Source organism: Sus scrofa, chromosome 6 (assembly GCF_000003025.6).
Source record: "Sus scrofa isolate TJ Tabasco breed Duroc chromosome 6, Sscrofa11.1, whole genome shotgun sequence".
NCBI lineage: Eukaryota > Metazoa > Chordata > Mammalia > Artiodactyla > Suidae > Sus > Sus scrofa.
The window spans coordinates 42,601,020-42,626,818 of NC_010448.4; the positions used below are offsets into that span (position 1 = coordinate 42,601,020).

The 25,799-nt window shown below is 45.7% G+C and overlaps 1 protein-coding gene across 4 annotated transcripts in view; it reads left to right on the forward strand.

Annotated features, from left to right (window-relative positions):
- Window positions 1–25,799, forward strand: part of TDRD12 (tudor domain containing 12) — a 78,390-nt gene that overhangs the window by 11,463 nt on the left and 41,128 nt on the right. For 2 of the 4 annotated variants that reach the window (XM_021094277.1, XM_021094274.1), the window contains exons 4-14: window positions 1,994–2,113; window positions 5,896–5,951; window positions 7,313–7,398; window positions 8,141–8,179; window positions 11,359–11,548; window positions 12,713–12,802; window positions 17,471–17,568; window positions 18,380–18,456; window positions 20,908–20,988; window positions 22,391–22,451; window positions 22,986–23,093. In XM_021094277.1, the coding sequence (XP_020949936.1) occupies window positions 1,994–2,113; window positions 5,896–5,951; window positions 7,313–7,398; window positions 8,141–8,179; window positions 11,359–11,548; window positions 12,713–12,802; window positions 17,471–17,568; window positions 18,380–18,456; window positions 20,908–20,988; window positions 22,391–22,451; window positions 22,986–23,093 (1,006 nt within the window). Of the gene's footprint in view, window positions 1–1,993; window positions 2,114–5,895; window positions 5,952–7,312; window positions 7,399–8,140; window positions 8,180–10,978; window positions 11,209–11,358; window positions 11,549–12,712; window positions 12,803–17,470; window positions 17,569–18,379; window positions 18,457–20,907; window positions 20,989–22,390; window positions 22,452–22,985; window positions 23,094–25,799 lie in introns of those variants that run through there. The other 2 variants (XM_021094276.1, XM_013988548.2) reach the window with 2 other exon arrangements.

The following is a 25,799-nucleotide window of genomic DNA, read 5'->3' on the forward strand; positions in this document are numbered from 1 at the left end:
ACGAATGTCAGTTTGAAAGGAGCTCCTTTAAAAGGGACAGAGGTCATAAACTGGAATTTTCTTAGCTTCATGAAGGGGAGACTCGCAGGATCCCATTTTACAAGCAGTGAGTGTAGGAGCAAGAGTCAGAATGAGGACTCAGTGGGCGCCTCTGGCCCTTCTTGTTGTCCTTCCTGGAAAGGCGGGTGCTCTTGGCCAGCTGCTCACCCGGCCTGGCCTGTCCCCTGGGTTCGCTCAGGTGGTGGAGTGGTTCCTTTAGGGAGGCAGGGAGAAACGTTTCTTGTCGCCACAGAAAGGATGGTTTGCTGGCATGGCCTCGGGTTGCCGAGAGCAGAGTGTGTGTCCCTGGTGTCCTGCGGAGCGAGGGCGCCGCTGTCCCAGAAGACGAGCAACAGTTCAGAGTGGCCCACGCTGCTTCTAGGACCACACATCACAGGGCACCAGAGAACCTGCCAGCAAGTCGGTCTTGGTGTTTGTGGTCAGTTTTTCATGGTTTCCTGCCCCAGAGGAAGAGGATATCAGTTTAAGGACTAAATAAACACGAGGACCCTTCTTCTGATAGAGGAAGAAGAATCTTCCTTCTGATAGAGGCTGCGGCTGCCACGGCAGCGGGTGCCCTGGTGGAAGAGTCCTTGGCAAGAGGTTGCTCCCACAGCGGGCTGGCGGGCTGGCAGGTCCTCGCGGAAAAGGAGATGACCTCCTAGCTTGTGATTTACTTTTATAAATGTAGAGGTTACTAAAACCAGCATTGTACTGAACTGGCGATATTTTCTCCCAGTATTTGGAGTTTTAAGTTCAGTTTGTTTTGGGCAAGAGAACCGTGTGGTTAGAGCAAGGAGGCCTGGAGGAGCGGTTAGTCCAGCTGCCTTTTCTACACTGGCTGAGACACAGGTGCCCAGGCCCCCCCATGGGGCACCTGAGAAGCCGTGGCACGTGAGATGTGGAAACCCCACACCCAAGTGGTTTACCTGAAGGAGACTGGAAATAAAAATGGTGACAAACTTACTTATCTGATCTCAGCCCTTCAACCCTTTTGTGCAGAGTCGACAAACACTAATTTTTAAAACATCTGCTTATTTACAGAAACTTCAAGGTGGTTCTGGTCGTGTATTAAAATTGATATTTAAAAGTCTTAAGGCGTTCCTGTCATGGCTCAGTGGAAACAAATCTGAATAGGAACCATGAGGTTATGGGTTTGATCCCTGGCCTCACTCAGTGGGTTAAGGATTTGGCGTTGCTGTGAGCTGTGGTGGAGGTCGCAGATGCGGCTCGGATCCCGTGTTGCTGTGGCTCTGGTGTAGGTGGGCAGCATCAGCTCCGATTCGACCCCTAGCCTGGGAACCTCCATATGCCACTAGTGTGGCCCTAAAAGGACAAAAGACTGAAAAATAAATTTTAATGCCAGAGATGTACTGAATATCTTTTATGTACTGTGTGTATATCTGTGCACACACAGACATTTGAGAGCTGTGTGTCCTTTCTTGCTTTTTTTTTTTTTTTTTTGGTTTTTAGGGGCTCACCTGCAGCATATGGAAGTTCCCAGGCTAGGGGTCAAATGGGAGCTGCATCTGCCAGCCTACACCACAGCCACAGCAACACAGAATCCGAGCCACATCTGCAACCTACACCACAGCTCACAACAGTGCCGGATCCCTAATCCACTGAGTGAGGCCAGGGATCGAACCTGCCTCCTCATGGATGCTAGTCAGGTTCATTAACCACTGAGCCATGACGGGAACTCCGTATGTATATCTTGGTGTATAGGAAAGTAAGGTTTTTCTCAGCTGCCAAGACCCAGTTTTCATCTTCGTAGGCGACTGGGCTTAAGCATTTGCCTACTCTTGGTGGCTCTAGTAGAAACAGAAAAAAATGGGCTTTTCTTTGGTCTTTTGTTTTATGTTAAGGATATTAAATATATAGGCATACTTTTAAGAACTATGTTATATGTAATTTTTTTTTCTTTATTTTGGAACTGTTCTGTTTCACTCTTAAGCATCCGAGTTGCAGTGGAGACGTTTATGCAGCTTCCTTACAGAGCAAAAAAATTCAGACTATACTGCACAAAACCTGTCACGTTGCACGTTGACTTCCGGGAAGATAATGCTGAGCTTGTGTAAGTACACCTGCTGATGTATGTTGAACCCTCATTAAAAGTCCTAAATCGAGTGTATGATGATATGAAATCGGGTCCTCTTGAGACATGCTAAGCGATTTCAAAGGTCTCTTTGTCCTTTAGGAGGTGTCTTCTGAGTCTGTGTGTCAAACCTGCCCTGTCCACAGAGGCTGCAGTGTGAGGGATAGAGGAGGGGCCCGAGCTCTGTGTTGTTTGTCTTTTTAACTTACAAAAAGGAATAGGAGCTCCCACCGCGGTGCAGTGGGATCAGTGGCATCTTGGGAACACTGGGATGCAGGTTCTATCCTCAGCCTGGCCCAGTGGGTTAAGAATCCAGTGTTGCTGCCGCAGGACTTGGGTCACAACTGTGGCTTGGATCTGATCCCTGGCCCAGGAGCTCCGTATGTTGTGGGTCAGCCAAAAAAGAAACAAAAAAGGAAGAAATTAACCGTAAAGAAAAACATTAGCACATCGGGTCACGGTGCATTAAAAAAAATACGCAGGGTACCCTTCTCCAGCCCCATCCCCTCCTTCCTTCTGGGAGCCTCTGGGGCTCGTTTAGGTTTGAACTTGCAGCTCTTTTTCAGCACTTTTATACATATTCACAGGCGTGGAGCTCTTAATGAAAATTAGAACACACTGTCTTACTGGCAGAGGGAACTTAAGAATGTTTTGAAACATTTTTTTGCTTGAAGTATCGTTGATTTACAGTGTTGCGTCAGTTTCTGCTGTCCAGCAAAGTGACCCAGTGGTACCCATGAGAACGCGGGCTGTAGCTCTTTGCCAGTCCTTGTGCTCCCCTCTGCTCCAGTCCTTTTCCTGGGTGACTGCAATCGGCACAGCTGCTGTGTTTAACCTTTCCTCTCTTGAGGGCCAGCTAGATGGTCTCTAAACTCTTCTGCACTGTACATTCTCGTAAGAATATAAAGAAATCCGTCACCCTTGTGGCTGCCTTGGAATCCACACCAGTGACACTAAGCCAGCTGGTTTCTGCCGAGGCCGCCACGATCCTCAGAGCAGCCGGCAGCGTCCCCGTCGCTGTCCTGCTCAGCTCTTCCTCAGAGGCCATCCCCCATCTTCCTCACACCCCCTCTGCATGACCCCCTCCCCAGTGCCCCCACAGTGCCCCGCAGGGGCGTTCCCAGCCTTGACACACCCAACCTAGGAGACCCTCAGTGTAGACAAAGAAGGGCTGAAGCAAGCCCCTCAGCCTTTTGCTGCATTTTGATCACTTTCTTTGACAGGTGGTGCCTTTTTGTCTGCGCCTCATTAAGAAGGTGTGTCTGAATACATGTATTACGGGCCTGGGCAGGTTTCATCAAATTTCCTTCCAAAAAGACTAGCAATTTATACTCCCATCATTGGAGGATAGAAAGTGCTGCTTTTGGAGTTCCCGTCATGGTGCAGTGGTTAATGAATCCAACTAGGAACCATGAGGTTGCGGGTTTGATCCCTGGCCTCACTCGGTGGGTTAAGGATCCGGCATTGCTGTGAGCTGTGGTGTAGGTTGCAGATGTGGCTCGGATCTGGCGTTGCTGTGGCTGTGGTATAGGCTGGTGGTTACAGCTCCGATTAGACCCCCAGCCTGGGAACCTCCGTATGCTGCGGGAGTGGCCCTAAAAAGACCAAAAAAAAAAAAAAAAAAAAAAAAGTGCTGCTTTTCCCATACAATGTTGAACATCAGGCTTTTTAATTTTCACCTCTTTGCTGAATGACAGTGGTATTTTGTTTTATGTTGCATTTTTTTTCTGCCTTGTAAAGTTGGGTATCTCCTCATGTAGTGTGTATGTGGAGAGGAATGCACAGACTAATTGGCCTGTGAGAGACTTTTTTTTTTCTTTTTCTTCTTTGGGCTGCACCTGTGGCATATGGAAGTTCCCAGGCCAGGGGTCTAGGCTTATAGGCTAGGGGTCCTGCCTACGTCACAGCCGTGCCAGTTCTGAGCCTCGTCGGTAACCTACATCTCAGCTTGAGGCAATGCCGGATCCTTAACCCATAGAGCAAGGCCAGGGATTGAACCTGCACCCTCGTGGATGCTAGTTGGGTCTGTAACCCCCTGAGCTACAACTGGCACTCCTGTGAGAGACTTCTCAATATACTAGTTCATAGCCTAGGTTGATTTTTTTTTTTTTTTGTTTTTTTTGGTCTTTTGTCTTCTAGGGCTGCACCCAAGGCATATGGGGTTCCCAGGCTAGGGGTCTAATCGGAGCTGTAGCTGCCAGCCTACACCACAGCCACAGCAACACGGGATCCGAGCTGTGTCTGCAGCCTACACCACAACTCATGGCAACGCTGGATCCTTAACCCACTGAGCGAGGCCAGGGATCGAACCCGCAACCTCATGGTTCCTAGTTGGATTTGTTTCCACTGCGCCACAACGGGAACTCCTTGACCTTTTTCTTACTAGGAATCTACTACATTTTGTTAAAAAACGAAGAGCTTGTTAAGTAATTTTTATGCAACAGGGTTTAGAACCTCTATTTGTTTGCTTGTTTATTTCTACCTCCTTTTGGAAATACTTCATGATTTTCTTGAGGTAATGTGCTTAGTATCTTTCTCAGTAAAGATGAAACTAACTGGGCCGAGTGCTTTATGTGCATTACCTCATTTGATCTTTGAAACAACCTTTGGGGGATAGTGATGGCACCTCTAGTAAATAAAACCAGTGGTAGACAGAAAACATCACTCTAACCTTATTTATTTTATTTTTGTTCCATGCTTCCAAATGCTGGTTTCTTGTGATCTTCTACCACCTGTAACTTTTCCTGTGATTTTCTTTCCAAAGCATAGTAGGACTCTTGACTCCAGTGCGTGTGTGTGTGTGTGTGTGTGTGTGTGTGTGTTTTAACACATCCCTAAGCAATTAATGCAGTCTCCCCTGAGGTAGCATCTGTTCCCAAGATGAGGGGCTCCATCCTACAAGACTCCCCGCACCCCCTCGCAACTCAGATGCTCACAACCAAGTTAATTTTTGGTGTTTATGGAGGCTTCGTTACCAGCCATGATTGATTAACTCATCATCCACTGGCGATTGGTTGGTTCATCCTCCACCCCCTCTCCCCTTCCCAGAGGTGGGGGTGGGTGGGGGGTGGGACTGAAAGTTCTGACTCTGATCACAGATTGGTTCCCCTGGCAGCCAGCCCGCCTCCCTCAGTTACCTAGGTCCTTTCCAAAAGTCACCTCGTTAACATGCCAAAAGACAGCTTTATCCCTCTTGGAATCGCTGAGCTCTGTGCAACAGGGACAATGACCAAATATGTATTTTTTCTCATAAATCACAGTATCACACGTAGGGAAGGGCAAGATGATAGGGAGAAATGGGACACAGTGGCAGGGAGAAGCAGAGTGAGGAAAAGCATGAGACAGTAGAGGCTGGGTTTCCCACGGCCGGCTGCTCTGAGGATGTCAGTTTTCCCAGCACACGTGGGGCCTCGCTCTGTGCCGGGTACTCCCTGCTCAGGGGCTGTCCCCGGAGCTCGTGTTCTGATGGGGAGACCCATGTCACAGGTGCTGGCATGATGGCGGTGGGCACAGCAGCACAAGAAGCCCCAAGAGGGGGCTCTTCTCCCTGAGTCTCTGCTCTGGCGTCTGGGGCAGCGGTTGGGGCGGGGTGGGGGGCGGGGGGAGCCAGCCGTGCTGGCTGCTGGGGTCGCCAGCCCAGCGCAGAGCCAGACTCCCATCAACATGTCATATCAGGAACACCCCGAGTATAATTTACAGAGTGACGTTGGTGTACTAGCCTCGGCTTTTCATTTAATGAAGTTGCGTCTGTTCTGTTCCAGACCCTCCAAGAAGTGGGACAGTGCGGCTATTCAGTACTTTCAGAATATCCTAAAAGGTGAGGCAGTGCTTTGAACGGACCCCCAAGAGGGTTTTGCCTTCTGTTGGTGAGGGGGTTTGAGATGTGTCTGCTTAGCCCCGCCCCCCCGTGTGGGTTCGTAAGTTACCTGGAGCTTCTTCCACCCCAAGTGTCGCAGTGACTCTGCACCCCTGGAATTTGGGGGTGGATGGGACATCGGTAATTGACAGGTGAAGTCAGACACACACACCCCGCTCCCCCCCGTGTGGGTTCGTAAGTTACCTGGAGCTTCTTCCACCCCAAGTGTCGCAGTGACTCTGCACCCCTGGAATTTGGGGGTGGATGGGGACATCGGTAATTGACAGGTGAAGTCAGACAGGGGCTGTTTGGGTGGGGCACCCTTCAACAATAAGAATGCCTGTCTCTCAGTTTGCATAGACGCTGCAGCACTGCCACATATATCTATGTGCATTTCATTGAACCAACAATTGACAAAAAGCCTAATGTTTTTGGCAAGCAAGGGACAATAAATGGATGCTTACTGGGTGATCACCATCATTGCTAATTAAGATGTGTAGAGGGTCCAAACTACCAAACCAGAGGCATCCCCCCCTCCCATTTTTTTGTGTTCTTTTTATTTTTTATCATTGGCTGTAAAATAGACTCTCGTTTGTGGCATCCGTCCTAAAAACCTTGGCAGTCTGAGCCAAATAACCGTGCTGACCTCTAGGGCTGTTCTGAGGAGCAGCACCTGTTGGGGCCCTGGCCCCTCTTCACCACCACCCCTCTGTTGGGGTAAAGAAGCGGCCAGTAGCCCGTGTTGCACCTGGGAGAAATGGGAAGGGGGACGCCTCTAGTTTGGTAGTTTGGACCCTTGCGAGCCCACAGGGGGCCTGGGAGACCGGTTTTGGGGGAGGCAGGGTGCCTCAGAAACATTGTCCTGCTGCCTCTGTGTAGCCTCCCCGGAGCCCCGTCTCCTCCCCTGTAAAATGACAGCAGCACCATCTCAGAGGGTGGCGGTAGGAGTGAAGTGAAACTGAGCAGAGGGCCTGTTGGTGCCCATACATGGAGCTGCTTTTGGGATGAGCCCATGGGCATGGAGGGGTGCCATGGACTCGGGTGAAAGGCTGTGACTGGGCACAGGGTTTGGGAGTCACTGGAAGAGAAGAGAGCACAGAACCGAGCTTGAGGTGGTGTCACAGGAGGAGGATGCAGGGGGTGATGACAGAGGATCCGGGGCTGACCCCTTGCCCACCGCCAGACCCCTTCTGCACGAGGAAGCCTCAGGACCTTGTGCTAGGGAATCCTAAGTGGTTAGCAGAGACGGTGTGAGAAATAGTCGTAGTCGTTTTAAGATTACTTTTAATGTCAGCTAATGTGTTTTCATTTCTGCTGTTTAGCAACTACCCAGGTGGAAGCCAAATTGTGTGCAGTGGAAGAAGATACTTTTGATGTTTACCTTTATGTGACTATGAAAAATGAAAAGGTACGTGAAAGAACTGTATTTTAAAGCCATTTTTATTATTGTTCAAAGTGTTTGAGAGTTCCCATCGTGGTGCAGCGGAAACAAATCCAAGTAGGAACCATACCGTTGCGGGTTTGATCCCTGGACTTGCTCAGTGGATTAAGGATCTGGCATTTCCATGAGCTGTAGTGCAGGTCGCAGACACACCTCGGATCTGGCGTTGCTGTGGCTGTGGTGTAGGCCGGCAGCTGTAGCTCGGGTTAGCCCCTAGCCTGGGAACCTTCATATGCTGCAGGTGCAGCCCTAAAAAGACAGAAAGACCGAAAAAGAAAAAAAAGTGTTTATTTTAATAAAACAGTGAACATCAAGGAAAATAATGTCATTTACACAGCGTAGACATTTTTTTATTCTTTCAAGATTTGGCTTAGATCAGAAGTTAGCCAGGACTGTTTTTCTTCTTCTTTTTTTTTGCACCCATGGCATATGGAAGTTCCCAGGGTAGGGTTCGAATCAGAGCTGCAGCCTCCAGCCGACGCCACAGTCACAGCAACGCCAGATCCAAGCCATGTCTGTGACCCATGCAGTGGGTCACAGCAACTCCAGATCCATCATCCACTGAGTGAGGCCAGGGATTGTACCTGTATCCTCATGGTTACTAGTTGGGTTTGTTACCGCTGAGCCACAACAGGAACTTCTTTTAATTATTTTAAAAAATGACTTTAGTATTTATTTCATTTCATTAATTTTCTTTTTTCTTTTTCAGCTGCCCCAAGGCATACGGAGTTTCCGGGCCAAGGATCAGGTCTGAGCCATAGCTATGCCAGATCCTTAACCCACTGTGCCGGGCTGGGTTTGAACCTGCATCCCAGGGCTCCTGCGATGCCGCCAATCCCATTGCAGCACAGAGGGAACTCCTTTAGTATTTAATTTAGACAGCATTTTACTTAGTAATGGACAAGAAATTATTCCTATAGTGATGAATACGGAATGTTATTTTCTTATAAGAGGCCGTAATTTTTTTTTTTTTTTTTTTTGCCTTTCCTAGGGCCACTCCCGTGGCATATGGAGGTTCCCAGGCGAGGGGTCTAATCGGAGCTGTAGCTGCCGGCCTACACCACAGCCATAGCAATGCAGGATCCAAGCTGCGTCTGTGATCTACATCACAGCTTACGGCAATGCCTGATCCTTAACCCACTGAGCAAGGCCAGGGATCGAACCCACAACCTCATGGTTCCTAGTCAGATGTGTTGACCACTGAGCCACGACAGGAACTCCCATAATTTTTTTTTTTTTAATACACATAATTTGGTCTGATGTTCTCTGCTTTTTCCCCCCTTAATTTTCTCATTGTATGTAATATGTGCCTGTTGTAAAGAATTCAGATAATAACATAAGAGAGAAAGTGGGCATCACATGTGAGAGCCCCCCAGCCCCAGTTATTAGCTGGTTACCCTTGGCTGGTGGCCCTTTATCAAGGCTGTAGCTTGTGTGGTCATGGATGCAGATACAGATTTGGGAATGCTCAGGGCCCACAGAGGCCATTTAAACCATGGATTTATTTTAAAACTTTAGTTTGGAGCAGTTTCACAGTTATAGAAAAGATGCCGAAAGAGTGGAGAGATTTTGTGTGTGTGCTCTATCTGGGTTCCCCTGATGTTAACCATACAAACAAACGGTACAGTGACTGAAACCAGAAAATTAACACTGATAAAATACTATTTTTAAAAACCTGCAGACCTTATTTGAATTTTGCCAGTTTTCCTGCTAATCTCCTCTCTGTGGTCTCAAATCAGATCCTGGATTCCACGTTGAATCTGTCACATCTCCTTAGTGTCCTGCAATTTGACAGCTTGTCTTTCCTCCTCTTTTGAGACCTTGACACTTCTAAAGTGTACCGGACACTTTTTTTTTTTTTTTTTGGGGGGCCGTGCTTACAGCATGTGGAAGTTCCCAGGCCAGGGGTTGAACCTGAGACACACCAGGGACTTGAGCTGCTGCAGTGACAATGACAGACCCTTAACCCTCTGAGCCACAAAGGAACTCTCTACTCACTTTGGCTTTTTTTGGTGTTTTCTCATGGTTAGCTTGAGGTATCCCATAGTTTGAGCAGGAATGCTGCACACGTGATGTGCTTCTGGGTTGCTTTAGAGCAGGGGTCATGATGTTGACATGTGTTTTTGGAGGGGTGGTGCCTGCAGGTGTGGCATAAGGAAGTTCCCAGGCTAGAGGTCAGGTTGGAGCTACAGCTGCTGGCTTATACCACAGCCACCGCAACAAGCGATCCTTAACCCACTGAGTGGCACCAGGGATTGAACCCGTGTCCTCATGGATGCTCGTTGGTTTGTTTCCACTGAACCACAACTGGAACTCTGATGTTGACTGTTGATGTGTCTTAGTACTAGTCACCTTAACCTTGATTGGCTGGTTAAGGTGGTGTCTGCTAGGCTTTTCCTGCAGAGTTACTGTTTATTCCTTTTGAAGTTATTAAGTATCTTTGAGACTCTGCAAATATCCATCAGTGATTCTTGTGGTCAAAATCTTTTTTCTGTGGTGTTGGCCCATTTCCATCATGGGTTCTACATTTTTTTTTCCTTTTATGGCATTTGGAAGTTCCCGGGTTGGGAATTGGAGCTGCGTCTGTGACCTGTGCCGTAGCTTACGGCAACAGTGGATCCACAACTTACATCAGGGATCGAACCCGAATCCTCATGGATACCATGTCGGGTTCCCAACCTGCTGAGCCACAACAGCACATGGAGATTCCCAGGCTAGGGGTCGAATCAGAGCTGTAGCCACTGGCCTACGCCAGAGCCACTGCAACACGGTATCCGAGCCACGTCTGCAGCCTACACCACAGCTCACGGCAACGCCAGATCCTTCACCCACTGAGCAAGGCCAGGGATTGAACCCGCAACCCCATGGTTCCTAGTCGGATTCGTTAACCACTGAGCCACAACGGGAACTCCATGTATCTTTTTGAGTTGTAGTTTTGTCTCGATATATGCCCAGGAGTGGGATTGCTGGACCATATTGGTAATTCTATATTCAGTTTTCTGAGATAACTCCATACTGTTCTTTTCTTTGCAGTGGTTGTACCAATTTATGTTCCCACCAACAGGGTAGGGGCACTCCCTTTTCTCCACACCCTCTCCAGCATTTGTTATTTGTACACTTTTTAATGATGGCCATTATGACTAGTGTGAGGTGGTACCTCATTGTAGTTTTGATTTGCATTTCTCTAATAATCAGTGATGTTGAGCATCTTTCCATGGACCTGCTCGCCATCTCTATGTCTTCTTTGGAAAAATGTGTATTTAGACCCTCGGATCCTCTGCCTATTTTCCAATGGGATTATTTGGGGATTTTTGTTTCTTTGTTTGCTATTGAGTTGTATGAGTTCTTTATATATTTGGGTTTTTTTTTTTTTAAACCCCCCCCTTTTTTTTTTTTTTTTAAGGGCCACAACTGTGGCCTGTGGAGGTTCCTAGGCTAAGGGTTGAATTGGAGCTACAGCTGCCAGCCTACACCACAGCCACAGCAATGCAGGATCCGAGCCACATCTGTAGCCTACCCCACAGGTCACAGTAATGCTGGATCCTTAACCCACTGAGTGAGGTCAGGGATCGAACCCGCAACTTCATGGTTCCTAGTCAGATTCGTTACTGCTGTGCCATGATGGGAAATCCATATGAGTTCTTTATATATCTTGAATATTAACTCCTTACATTTCTGGTGCTTTCAAAATGTTTCTTAGATTTCATACAGTTTCTTTCTGTTTTCTTCTCAGGAAAGTTGGTGAGAAGTATCTAGTTCACCATTACTAGAGCGAAAGTCAGTAGATCAATTTCTATTAAATTATATTCTGTAAAATAATTGTGTTGAAGATTGAAATCGAATAATTGTGTTGATTGAAATTTGGGGTTAAGTTTGGAATAGTTGCTGAAGTAACTTATTATCCATGAAATGTTTAAAATTACACAGGTTTGTGTTAATGACGATCTGGTTGCAAAGAACTTTGCTTGTTACGTATCGCCCATGGAGAATCAAAACCTCGATTCTTTAAAGAAACCAAGATTGAATATAAAGTCAGCATCCTTTTCCAGTAAACTCAACCCGGCACTTACTCTTTGGCCGATGTTTTTGCAAGGAAAAGATTCTCAAGGGATGGAAAGTGAGTGGATTCTCAACAATGTATGTTTACTTTAAACTGTCTTACTTATAGGGGTCTTAGTGTATTGATATGAGTTGTACAGACTTTTCCTCATATGGAGGCATTGGATTCTGAATTTAATATTTTAATTTTAATCCTAATGAGTTTGTAACAAGTTTGAGGTTAAGAGGTCAAGAGATGCTGTAGGTGGGTTTTTTTGTTTTGTTTTTTGTTTTTTTCTCTTTAGGGCTGCAGCCGTGGCATTTGGAGGTTTCCAGGCTAGGGGTCCAATCAGAGCTACCGCTGCCAGCCTACACCACAGTCACAGCAACGCAGGATCCGAGCCATGTCTGTGACCTACAGCACAGTTCATGGCAATGCTGGATCCTTAACCCACTGAGCGAGGCCAGGGATCAAACCTGTGTCCTCCTAGGTCCTAGTCGGGTTCGTTAACCACTGAGCCATGAAGGGAACTCAAGTTCTGCTGCAGTTTGTTTTTATGAGAACAGAAAAAAAACTATTGTCAATTTCTTATCAACATGAAGTTATACTTTTATAAGGCCCTATGTTCATAAAGATATTACCAAAATAAAGTTTTATTTGTTTAGTGTTTTAGATATTTTTTGGCCACATCTGTGGTAGGCAGAAGTTCCCAGGCCAGGGATCAAACCTTTGCCACAGCAGCCACCCGAGCTGCTGCAGTGACAAGCCTTAACGCACTGCACCAAAAGGAACTCCTAGATACTTTTAATTTTTTTGCTTTCTAGGGCTGTGCCTGTGGCATATGGAGGTTCCCAGGTGAGGGGTTAAATCGGAGCTGTAGCTGCCAGTCTCCAACACAGCCACAGCAACGCTAGATCTGAGCCACGTCTGTGACCTACACTACAGCTCATGGCAAGGCCGGTTCCCAAACCCACTGAGTGAGGCCAGGGATGGTTGAACCTGCGTCCTCATGGTTCCTAGTCGGATTCGTTTCTGCTGAGCCACGACGGGAACTCCAAGAACAACTTGACATGTCTCTCTCCCTCCACTTTTCTTTCGTCCCCTCACGTTGCTGCCCTGCCCTGAGTTAGATTATCCTGTAACCTTACACCAAAAATGAAACCAGAAGCGTACCAACAAATTCACATTTGTGTTTTGGGTTTTATTTCATGATTTAATCTGGAAATGTATTATTTCTGTCAGATTCACATGGTTTAACTTTTCTGGCGAAGTCTCTCCAGCATCCGTGGCCCAAGGGTGTGAGTGACCTCAGGCCAACCTCTAGGATCTTGGGTGAGTTCTCTCTTGCTTCATTTCATAGCAACGTAAAAGAATACTCTTAATTCTCTGAAGACTGTAAGGTTGGTTAGAGGGGCTATGAGAACTCTTTTCCCCTCAATTTAGTGGAACCAATTTACAATGAAGAGGCCGACAAAGATGATGTGCCTTGCAGTCCGTAGGCTTTTACCATAATGCAAAGAACATGATGGGCATTTGTTCACATGTAGGACTCATTTATTCCAGCCCAGCCATAGGCCGGTGAGTCTTCTTTGTCCTCAGAATATACATATGGATTTATGGTTTATTTTTAATTTTTAATTTTTTAAATTTTTTGTCGTCTTCGCCATTTCTTGGGCTGCTTCCGCAGCATATGGAGGCTCCCAGGCTAGGGGTCTAATCGGAGCTGTAGCTACCAGCCTAGACCAGAGCCATAGCAACTTGGGATCCGAGCCTTGTCTGTGACCCACACCACAGCTCACAGCAACGCTGGATCCTTAACCCACTGAGCAAGGCCAGGGATCGAACCCGCAACCCCATGGTTCCTAGTCAGATTTATTAACCACTGCGCCACCACGGGAACTCCTGGTTTATTTTTATTTTAAGCAATAGGATGCATAAAAATGAGAAAGAGGCATCTGCGAAGTCAGAAATACCCAGTCTTCAATTTCTTATCTCCAGGATCTTTAATGAATTGGAATTGTTGGGCAAGGGTGAAATATACCACTGCTTTGATGCTTGGTTACCCTCTGTGGAGATCTCCACGATTTCACACTTACATGGGGCTTAGGTATACCTGTGGGCGTGATATTTCACATACAGCCATGGTAAACCTCAACTAAACTATAGCCGTAATCAGCTAAAAGATTCCCTCCACTTTAAATTACCTTGGTCATGTTGTTCATCATACAAACACACAGATAATCAGAACTTTAAAAGCCTGTCATCTTGACTATACCTACTAACTAAAATTTTACAGCCTTTTTCCCCCCACCGTTTTCCAGATGTGAGGGTGGCCAGACCTGCAGCATATGGAGGTTCCCAGGCTAGGGGTCAAATCAGAGCTACAGCTGCCGGCCTACACCACCGCCACAGCCACACCAGGTCCTATGAGATGCATCTGCGACCTAAAGCACAGCTCAGGGCAGCACCGGATCCTTAACCCACTGAGCGAGGCCAGGGATTGAACCCACAACCTCATGGTTCCTAGTCGGATTCATTTCCACTGCGCCATGACGGGAACTCCTGTGTACGATCTCTATCTTACAGAAATGGGATCCTACCATATATACTGCTGTGGAGTGTTTTTCATTTAATAAATGGCTGAACTGTTTCTAGGTCAAATGGATCCAGTGTTATGTGGTTTCAGGATGTGAAACATGGCTTGGACGTGATAGTCCATCAGTGCACTCCCTCCCTTGTTCCACAGGGAGGCACTATTACCACTTGTTGAGTTGGTCAGTTGGGGTCTTCATGTGCAGAGTTTGAGTGGCAGGCTTTGGTATATGTGGTCCCACCCATACTTTTTTTTTTTTTTTTTTTTTTTGCTTTTTAGGGCCGTACCTGCAGCATATGGAGGTTCGCAAGCTAGGGGTCCAATTGGAGCTACAGTGGCTGGCCTACGCCACAGCCACAGCAACACAGGATCCGAGCCGTGTCTGTGACCTAAACTGCATAGCTCACAGCAACGCTAGATCCTTAACCCACTGAGCGAGGCCAGGGATCAAACCTGCAACCTCATGGTTCCTGCTCGGATTCGTTTCCGCTGTGCCACAGTGGGAACTCCCCCACCCATGTTCTGATATGAACCCATATCCTGTCGGGGTGCAAGGTGGGAATTCCTGCAGCAAGGAGCCCTTTGCTGATAGGAATGCGTTATTTCCATTTGTATTTCTTACCTTTTCATGGAAGCAGGAAAAACACCAGGCATTTACATCGTGATTAGTCACTGCGAAGCTTTCCATTATATAGATTCTGTCATTATGATTTCAAGTAGCCCCAGGTTGCTGGGAAATAATTATTTCCTCCCTTTCTTTATTATAATCAGTGTTGAAATGAACTGTGCATGTCCTCGAAAAGGAAAAAGTTGATCGTAAACAAAAGAAAACTAATGTGAAATGTGACCGGATTATCATATAAGAAACAAAATTATTCGTTTTTACTTATTCAGAGATTTCCCTTGTGAATTATTGAGAAGCTATTTCAACCATATTTTTATTAATTTTTGGTACTTTGAAGTTGCTTTTTTTTTTTTTTAAAGTGTCGTACTTTTCAGTACTTGGCTAACCAATCAGCTAATATAGGAAACCATTTGAGAATAAGTTGCTGACTGGAATTCCCATCTCTCCCCAGTAGTTGTGTGTTTTTCCTAGAAATTCTCGAAAACGTTCACAATACAGCTTTCAAAAGCAGAAAATGAACATCGATGCATTGTGATCATCTAACCCTCAGATACCCTGTAACCCCTGTCCCATGGCAGGAGCATTCAGTCAGCATCCTTCGGTGCATCTCCTGGTCCCCCTTAGGCTGCAGCAGTCATCAGGCACCTTTGAAGATTATAGACCAGTGATTCTGTAGAATGGCCTAATTGTGGCCGATGATTTCTTGTTTTCAACTTCATTGATTTTTGCTCTGATTTTTCTTTCTTTCTTTTTTTTTCTGCTTAATGTGCTGTTTTTTTTTTTTTTTTCTACTTTCCTAAGGTGGAAGCTTACATTATTAATTTTAGATTTTTCTCCGTTTCCAATATACACTTTTTTTTTTTTTTTTTTTGGCTTTTTGCTGTTTCTTGGGCCGCTCCCACGGCATATGGAGGTTCCCAGGCTAGGGGTCTAATCGGAGCTGTAGCCACCGGCCTACGCCAGAGCCACAGCAACACGGGATCCGAGCCGCGTCTGCAACCTACACCACAGCTCACGGCAACGCCAGATCGTTAACCCACTGAGCAAGGGCAGGGACCGAACCTGCAACCTCATGGTTCCTAGTTGGATTCGTTAACCACTGCGCCGCGACGGGAACTCCCCAATATACACATTTAATACTATCATTTGTCCTTTACTGCTTTTGCCTCATCCCACAAATTTTGATGAGTTGTGTTTTCTTTCACTTATTTATTTTAGGGCCATACCTGCGGCATATGGAAATTCCTGGGCTGGGTGTTGAATCGGAGCTGCAGTTGAGGCCTGTGCCACAGCAATGCTGGATCTGAGCCACATCTGTGACCTGCACCACGGCCTGTGGCAATGCCAGATCCTTAACCCACTGAGTGAGGCCAGGGATGGAACCTGCATCCTCTTGGATACTAGTTGGGTTCTTAACCCACTGAGCCACAGCAAGAACTCCTCTATTTTCATTTAGTTAAAATTTTTTTTTGAAATTCTTTTGAAATTTCCTCTTGATCCATATATTATGTAGAAGTATATTGTTTAATCTCTAAATGTTTCAGGATTTTCCAGCCATCTTTTTGTGATTAAGTTGGTTTAATTCCACTGTGGTCTGAGAGTATACATTTATAATTTCTAGTCTTTTAAATTTGTTTAGTTTTTTTTTTTCCTTCCTTTTTAGGGCTGCACCCTTGGCATATGGAAGTTCCCAGGCTAGGAGTCGAATCGGAGCTGTAGCTGCCGGCCTGTGCCCCAGCACAGCAATGCCAGATCCGAGCTGTGGTGGTGACCTACACCACAGCTCTCGGCAATGCTGGATCCGTAGCCCACTGAGCGAGGCCAGGGATCTAACCCGCATCTTCATGGATACTAGTTGGATTTGTTTCCACTGTGTTGCCATGGGGGAACTTGCTGTTTAGGTGTAATTGGTCTGTATTGGTATAATTTCCTTTTGAGCTTGAGAAGCAGGTGCATCCTGCTGTAGGTAAAGATGATGTAGGATAACACTTGTGACCAGTTGTCTGGTGCTGCTCTTGAGCTCAGCTGTGCCCTTATGGATCTTCTGCCTGCGGGACTGTCCATTCCTGATAGAGGGGTGTTGGTGTCTCCAGCTCTAAGAGTGGACTCATTTATTTTTCCTTGCAGTTGTAGCAGTGTTTGCCTCAAATATTTTGATGCTCTCTTGTTAATAAGTACATGCACATTATGGTCTCTTATAGCTTCTTGAAGAATTGGCTCCTTTATTATTACGTGATGCCTCTCTCCTTCCTAATTTTCCTGTCCTGAGGTCTGCTCTGCCTGAAATTAATGTAGCCACTTCAGGTTTTCTTTTTAAAGCTATAAGTTTTTATTGTTTAATATAAAAAATTTTTGTCTTCTTACGTTTTTAGGGCCACACCCTCGGCATATGGACATTTCCAGGCTAGGGGTCGAATCAGAGCTGTAGCTGCCGGCCTACACCACAGCCACAGCAACGCGGGATCTGAGCTGCATCTGCGACTTACACCACAGCTCTCGGCAACACCAGATCCTTAACCCACTGAGCAAGGGCAGGGATCGAACCTGCAACCTCATGGTTCCTAGTTGGATTCGTTAACCTCTGTGCCACTACAGGAACTCCCTGAAGCAAGATTTTTAAATTTAACTCCCTCAAATAAAAGTTTGATACAAAAGCCTGTTCTATAATAATTTTATGTATTAAGGTTTATGATAGGAATTTTTCAGTATAATCCTTTCTGTCCTATTTTCTATTTATGAATAACACTTTCTGAGATAATTTTTATCACTTTTTATTTTACAGATAAAGCTGTAAAATGTAATATGGATCCATTGGGAAGTTCATCTAAAAAAAAATCTGAAAAGAAACAGCAGTGCATCTCTTTAAAAGATGTAAATAAGGTATTTTTAAATGTCCATTAAATGTATAGTTCATATAATTTTTTTTTTTTGGTCTTTTTTGCTATTTCTTTGGGCTGCTCCCTCGGCATATGGAGGTTCCCAGGATAGGGGTCGAATCGGAGCTGTAGCCGCCAGCCTACGCCAGAGACACAGCAACTCGGGATCCCAGCCGCGTCTGCAACCTACATCACACGCAACGCCGGATCATTAACCCACTGAGCAAGGGCAGGACTGAACCCGCAACCTCATGGTTCCTAGTCGGATTCGTTAACCACTGCGCCACGACGGGAACTCCAAGTTCATATAATGTTGATTTTAGAATGTTCTCCTTTAAAATTTGCTAGGAACCAAACATATGGCTATGATCATTATGAAAAAATATGTTTTCATGTTTGTGCTGTTTCGAAAGAACAGGGTGATTCCTGCTTCCCTTCTCGTCAAGCCGTTGTTCTTGTCCTACAATTGGGTGTTTTTTCTCAAAGTATTTCAACAAGGATGTAAAAATCTGGAATTATGGGACTCTCTGTTAGTTAAGTTCAAGCCTCACTTGTTTTTTCAGTCCCTTTGAGAAGACATATGAAAATAATTACAGGACATTGAAAGGCTGGATGTCTGGAATTTGAACACTTCAATCTAGTGGTGACAGTGGTGGCATAAACAACCAGCTTTCCGGATCTTTGTCTCTCCACATCTGGGTTGCCTCAGTATCATCTGGGATGGTTGTCTGTGAGAATAACTCCCATGGAATTTTGATTCCCAGAATACACATATTACCAGCATAAATATTCTTTCTGAAAATTTTTTTTTACAGTGTGTTGAATCTTCAGTGTACTGGCCAACACAAAGGGACATAACCATATACGCCGATCCAGATATACCAGTGACAAGGTATGATTTGAAAATCCCATGTAATTGACTAGAGACTTAAGTATAATATTTTCTTACATAATGTTTTGTAAGAGAGATGGAAAATATTTGATTTCAAAAAAAGAGTGATCTTGGACTTTTTTTTTTTGTTTTTAAGGCTGTACCTGCAGCATATGAAAGTTCCCAGGCTGGGGGCTGAATCAGCTACAGGGGCCGGCCTACACCACAGACACAGCAACACAGGCTCTGAGCCACACCTGCGACCTACACCACAGCTCACAGCAATGCCAGATCCCTGACCCACTGAGCGAGGCCAGCGATCGAACCTGCATCCTCATGGGTACTAGTCCGATTCCTTTCTGTTGCGCCACAAGAGGAACTCTGTCTTTGGAAATTTTGACTAAACATATATTAATTTGTTGGAAGTTCCCAGGCCAGGAATTGAACCCTAGCCACAGCGGTGACCTGAGCCATAGCATTGACAATACCGAGTCCTTAACTGCTGGGCCAGCAGGGAATTCCCATTTATTAATTTAAGATAAAAATGTTGTGACAACTGGCGAGTAGCACAGTCGGCCAAAAAGTGGTCGTGGTTCTAGAGTCTCCTTGTTACCTTGTCGGACAGAGTTGTTTCTGTAAGGCAGGTCCAATGACATTGCCTTGATGTAAAGGAGGCTAAAAGTGTGCTCCGTGGCAGTTCAAGTTGGTGGAAAGCAAAGGCTGTTTTGTTTCATTCTTGAAGATGAGCGTCAAAGACTTTGTAAGTAACCCTGTCCTCCCCAAGGTACATGTCAGGGATAGAAATGAAATCACAGAAAGGCTGTCATATTTTATACTTCGCACATGGCATGAAATCTTAAAGTAGGATGCTTCCTTTTCTCCCCTCCTGGACTTTATGGTAGTGTGGCCATAACATTTTATTTATACATTTGTTCCAAATGCTCGAATCTATTATCATGTGTATTTAAATAGTTTTCTTTTAGAGGGATTTGAATAATAAGAAAAAAAATCTTATCTACTTACCTCTGTAGTTGCCATGTAGGCTCTTCACTTTTTCTGTAGATCCAGATCTTCATCTGGTATCATTTTCCTTCTACTATTTCTTTGTATTATGGCTCTGCTGGTGATGAATTCTTTCAGCTTTTGTATGTCTGAAACATTATTTTAGCTTCATTTAAAAAAACCTTGGCTAGGTATAGAATTTTAGGTTGAAAGTTCTTTTTTCTCTTTGTTTTAAAGATGTTGGTCCACCTGCTTGCTCATGTTGCACCTGATGCAAAATCTACTGTCGTCTTTTTCCTTTGGTCTGTTGTTTGCAACGTTATCCTTTTCCCTCTGCTTTTAAGATTTTTCTCCTTATTGCTGCTTTGAGCAACTTCATTATTGTATGTGTTTGATACAGTTGGGGTTCATTAGAGTTCTTCATTTGTAGGTTTCTGTCTTTTCACCAAATTTGGTAGGTATTGAGCTGTTAATTCTACAAACTTTTTTTTTCTGCACCCATCTCTTTCTCCTCTTCTTTTGAGACTTTTAAAAAAAATTTATCTTGGGAGTTCCCGTCGTGGCGCAGTGGTTAACGAATCTGACTAGGAACCATGAGGTTGTGAGTTCGGTTCCTGCCCTTGCTCAGTGGGTTAATGATCCGGCGTTGCCGTGAGCTCTGGTGTAGGTTGCAGACGCGGCTGGGATCCCGAGTTGCTGTGTCTCTGGCGTAGGCCAGTGACTACAGCTCTGATTCGACCCCTATCCTGGGAACCTCCATATGCTGTGGGAGCGGCCCAAAGAAATAGCAAAAAGACAAAAAAAAAAAAAAAAAAAAAAAAAATCTGACCAGGCTGAGCAGGACAATGCTCCTTCCACAGCTGACCTTGGGCTGAAGAGTTGGCCTCGCTGAGTCTCAAGTCCACTGAACGAGGCTCAGGGCTGCCCAGGGTGGGCCCCCAAGCAGCTCCCCATGGATCTCAGGGGAGCTGGATTCATGAGCCTAAGGCACCCCTAGGAACTTAGGATGACACAGCCTAAGAAGCGTCTCCCCTTTATCCCTAGAAGGTGACCAAGATGCTGAAGCTCTTACTCAAAATTCTGCTTTTGCTAAAGTCAGCTCAAGTGGGATTTCCCTCTTGCAGCTGGAAAAACACCAGTGGGTGATAGGAGCCCATGCTAAGTGCTGGTAACACAGTGGTGAGCAAGACAGACAGAAAATAAAGATATCTTCAGGATTGGGATAAATAGGTTCAGAAATTTTTTAAAATGATTTCTATTTTTTCCATTATAGTTCGTTTACAGTGTTCTGTCAATTTTCTACTCTACAGCAAAGTGACCCAGTCACACGTATGTACATATATATATATATATACACATTCTTTTTCTCACATTATCCTCCATCAAGTGCCATCACAAGTGACTAGATGTGGTTCCCAGTGCTATACAGCAGTAGGTTCAGAAATTTTAATGAATGTTTTTGATTTCTAGTGCTTTATGTCAGAAGTCAAATGAGAAACCACTTAGATCGGCTGAGAAGAAAGAATACAATGAGAAGAACGGCTGTGTGAAGTATGGATGTTTTTCTTGGCCTAAATTTTTTATTGAAATAATTGTCATAAAATTATAAGCAGGAAGGGTTTACATATGATTTTATTAATTTCAAGCCTACGTTCCCATAAAGTAAATATATACACAGAGTGTCTATAGGCTTTGAAGTTAGTTTTTTCTTTTCCATTTATGAGGGTGTATTTTATGATTTAAAGCTTTGTTCCATTGTAAATAGCCATTCTCTCCCTTCCCTTCCTGATTCTCTTGGTGCAGTGAACAGTTTTATGAAACAAATTATATATAGTTGATCTTTGGGGGCTGGTGATTTTATATGGGTTTGTGCTTGCTTGCTTCCCAGTTTTCTGATGTTAAATAGATCTGCCACCTGCAGGAGATACTAATGATTTGCAGTGTGGAATTTGGGGATTTTTTTTTTTTTTTTTTTTTTTTGGTCCTGCCAGATTCACGTAGTGTTCACTTACAAGTTATTTACTATAGCATAATCACTTCATTTGATACTTGTTTAATCCACCAAATGTTTTCCTACCAATTTTTATGATTTCCAGCCTAAAGACACTCTTAGATTCCAAATGTGCTGCTCTGAAGCCACCAGAGGGACAAAGCATTTAAGACAGTTTAGCCGTGAAGAGATTGAACTGTATCTACTAGTTGGCCCGGGATGCCCAGGGACAGGGTGGTGACCCCGTAGCTCTTCGTGTGGCCCGACCTCCCAGAGGCTACTCTGTGGTCCCGTGCTGTCCTCTCGCCCAGCAGGAGCACCTCACGGTGTCCAGGGCAGGGGCTCTGAGGGCCACCATGGCACCCACGGTGCTGGGGGCGGCAGTTCATGGAGCAGAGCCGACCTTTCTCTCGGGCATCCCTCCGCCTCATACCTGAGAGGCGTGGTGCTGCAGGAGCTTATTTCCTTGGAACAAGAGACCTTGCATTGTCCATGCCGCTCATTTCTTTCGAGCTAAGTGCCCTTTACACAGAACCCACTGATGAAATGACACCAACTGATGTCTCAGCCTGCTGTGGGTTGCCAGGAGCCTTGAATGATTCAGGAGTAGACAGCAAGAAAGGAAGGAGCCAGTGGGTTTCCTAGAAGAAACATGAGATGACCTAGTTGGTGATCATGCAGTCTTTCTCCTGGTCCAGGGCACGTGACCCTGAGATTGGCAGCACGGAGTCCACTGCATGGGTCCCAGAGGGGGAGGGGCAAGAGGGAGACCAGCCAGACCAGCACGGCCCCTGGGTTGCAATAGACACAGTGAAACAGAACAAGCAGTAGCATCAGAGCCATGCTTTGGGGGACGGAGTTCACTTTACCTCTGTCAGGGAAGAATTAGAATAGTAGTGCAACTGAAGAAATAGAAACACTGCTTTTTTTTTCCTTCAAAGTCGCCTTTTAATTATTTTACAGATTATTGCAGTTTTTAAATCCTGATCCTTTGAAAACGGATGGAATCTCTGATCTGCAGCAGGTATTGCAAACCATACCCCCCCCCAAAAAAAGAAAGGTACTCTTTAAATCCTGAAGAGAAACTCCTTTCCTGGGGACTTTACCTGAGACATTCTTTTAGAAATTAGCTAGTGAATTATTGCTTTAGAGACACAGCTTTTTGTCTCTTTGAGTAATAGATAATCTTCCTTTCCTTTTGGTGGTTTGGGTTTTTTTTGTTTGTTTTGTTTTGTTTTTTTAGGGCTACGCCCTTGGCATATGGAGGTTCCCAGGCTAGGTCAAATTGGAGCTATAGCTTCCGGCCTGCACCACAGCCACAGCAATGCCGATCTGTAACCCACTGAGCAAGGCCAGGGGTTGAACCCACGTCCTCACGGATGCTAGTCAGGTTTGTTAACCATGGAGCCACGACGGGAACTCCTCGGTCATTTGGGTTTTGATAGGCGTGTGACCTAGGGTTTTGCATTGAAACCAGACTCTTGGATCTCTTTCATTTCTGTTACATTCTTGGTGTTCTGTGCTAAGTCGCTGGGCCAGCTAACACGTGTGTTCTTAGTTGCAGAAGCTGAAGTCGGGCTCCCGGCAGCCCTTGGTGGTTCTGCGGAACAGGGTGGAGCCCTGCTTGTCTGTTGACATGGCGCCGCTCTCAGCCGACGTGAAAAAGGTGACAGTGCCCAGACCAGACTCGCAACGGAGTCCTGACCTGTCTGGCGTAGAAAGATTTTAATACACAGTTCTCAGGTTGCATTGGTATAATTCCTTTGCTCTTGAACTTTTCTCTTAAGCTTCTGTTATTCCTCATTTATTCTTAAGTCCAGGTTAACTTCTTCTAAGTGAATGATTTCTTTTGTGGAGAAACCTAAATGCTTCTCTGAAGTAAGTGACCACATGTGCCTCTGAAAAGGGGCTGTGAAGGAACACAAGCAGTCAGGACATTCATGGTGTATTTCTTCTCAACATTTTCAGAATTGCTTTATACACCTGTGGTTTCACTTAGATAGTTGGTTTATTATTATTTTTCTTTTTTTTTTGTTTGTTTGTTTTTCAGGGCCTCACCTGCAGCATATGGAGGTTCCCAGGCTAGGGGTTGAATCAGAGCTGCACCTGCCGGCCTACACCACAGCCACAGCAACGTGGGATCCAAGCCGTGTCTGCAACCCACACCACAGCTCAAGGCAACGCTGGATCCTTAACCCACTGAGTGAGGCCAGGGATTGAACCTGTGTCCTCATGCATGCTAGTCAGATTCGTTAACTGCTGAGCCATGACGGGAACTCCTAGATGGTCAGTTTAGATCATAGATGTTGATCTACTTTCCTCTTGATATTAAAAAAAAAAAAAAAGTTTTAAAAAACCTCGCAAGGATGGATAGAATGAGAGCAAAAGCCTTTAGTGGACAGGAAATGTCCACCGTCTTTAGAAGGTGAAGAACAGCAGCAGAGGGTAAGTGACCACCCTGAGGAAGGAGTGACATTGGAGGGACAGTGAACCCGTTTCCTCTGTTTCCTGAATGTCCACAGCCGGTTTCTCAGGAAGGAGACTGGAAGCTCTGTTTGGGGAACGTGTACAGCCTAGAGGATGACCTTTGGGTGATGCTATTTTGAATCCTCCCAGTAAAAATGCCTGCTTGCTGCCACTCTCTGCAGTCATGTGACCCTCACATGGTGACAAGCTCTGCTTTGCCCGCAGATCTTATCAGCTTTTAGTGTCCTCCTTAACGTGAGCAGACACCTCGGGGTGGAAAAAGCCAAAGCAAGCTCTGAGAAAAACAGTGTAGGGAGGGGAAGAAAACATTCGAAAATAGATGTCTTCAGGGCTGAGAGAGGATATTGCTTGGATTTAACAGTAATAGGATGCTATAAAAAGGGAAGAGTCAGAGATGGAAAGGGTTCTTAGAAATTCAAGATGCTGTAGAAATAAACGGGATATGAGACGTAAAATAGAAGTATCCGAAAGAAAACTAAAAAGACAAAAGAGATGGGAATGGGGGGAGAAAGAATTTGAGGGTCAGAGTTCCTGTTGTGGCACAGCAGTAATGAACCCCACTAGGATCCATGAGGCTGCAGGTTTGATCCCTGACCTCGCACGGTGGGTTAAGAATCCCGTTTTGCCGTGAGCTGTGGTGTAGGCTTGGATCCCATGTTGCTCTGGCTGTGGTGTAGGCTGGCAGGTGTAGCTCTGATTTGACCGCTAGCCTGGGAACTTACATCTGCCACAGGTGTGGCCATAAAAAAAAAAAAAAAAAGAAAAAATTTAAGGGTTAATCTAAGGTCTCATATCTGAAGGGGATTTCTAGAATGATAGAAGAGGGCAGAAAATTCTGAAAACAACACATGAACACTTTCTAGACTTAGTAGATATGACTGTAAATTAAGAGAGTTTGCCAGTAGCAGACCCAGCACAACTGAGGAGCAGGCGTGTGGACACATTGCTACGAAGCATCTAACTTGGAGGAGTCCCGAGGTGCTGAGAGCTTCCAGGGAGAAGAAACTGGTCCCGTAGCGAAGGTGGGAATCTGAACGACTTCAGGCTTCTCCATGGTTCCCAGAGGAGCACTGACTCCAAAACTCTGGGCGAAAGTTACTTCCAGCCCAGAGGTTTGTGCTCAGATCATTAGTGAAATGTGAGAATAGAACGATAACACTTTCACACATGCAGTCTCAGACTTCCTTCCTCTGTACCCTTTATCAAGAAGCTACTGAAGCATGTTCTCTGCCAAACAAGAAAGTCAACTGAGAAAGGTGCAGACAAAGGGGTGGGGTTGCAGGGGGTTCCCAGTCCTGGTGAGCTGGGGCTCAGGGCCAAGGACGAGCCAATGCCGACGATTCAGCCTTCTGGAAGACGGCATCAGCAAGGCTGGAGAACTTGCCTCTGTGGACCCTCTGGGAGGTTTTGGTGACAGTTAACAGGAAAACAAGGAAACAAAGGCATGTGTTTTGTCTTGTTTTTTGGCTGTGCCACAGCAGGTGGACGTTCCAGGGCCAGGGATCGAAGCTGCACCACAGCAGCGACCTGAGCCACTGCAGTAGTGATATTGCTGGATCTTGAACCCACTGCGCCACCAAGGGAACTCCCAGCATGGGCATGCTTTTAAGAACCTTTACCAGTGGAACTGACGCTCCAGCAGATCATCAGGAGGAAGAAGGGAAGCCCCATCCTTGCTCTGGAGCTTTAAGCATCCAGTACTTCAGCAGACTGCCCACTGGGTTCTTTCAGTTTGGAGCCCAGAAAGGCAAGAGTCTTTGGGCACGAGTTTGGTGCTAGAAAAGCTTTCGGGGGCCTTATCAAGTTAGGTCTTGGAAAATACCCGGTCGAGCCATGTATACTTGTTGGGGTAAAGGGAGCGGTGGGAAGGAGTTTATTCGTTTTC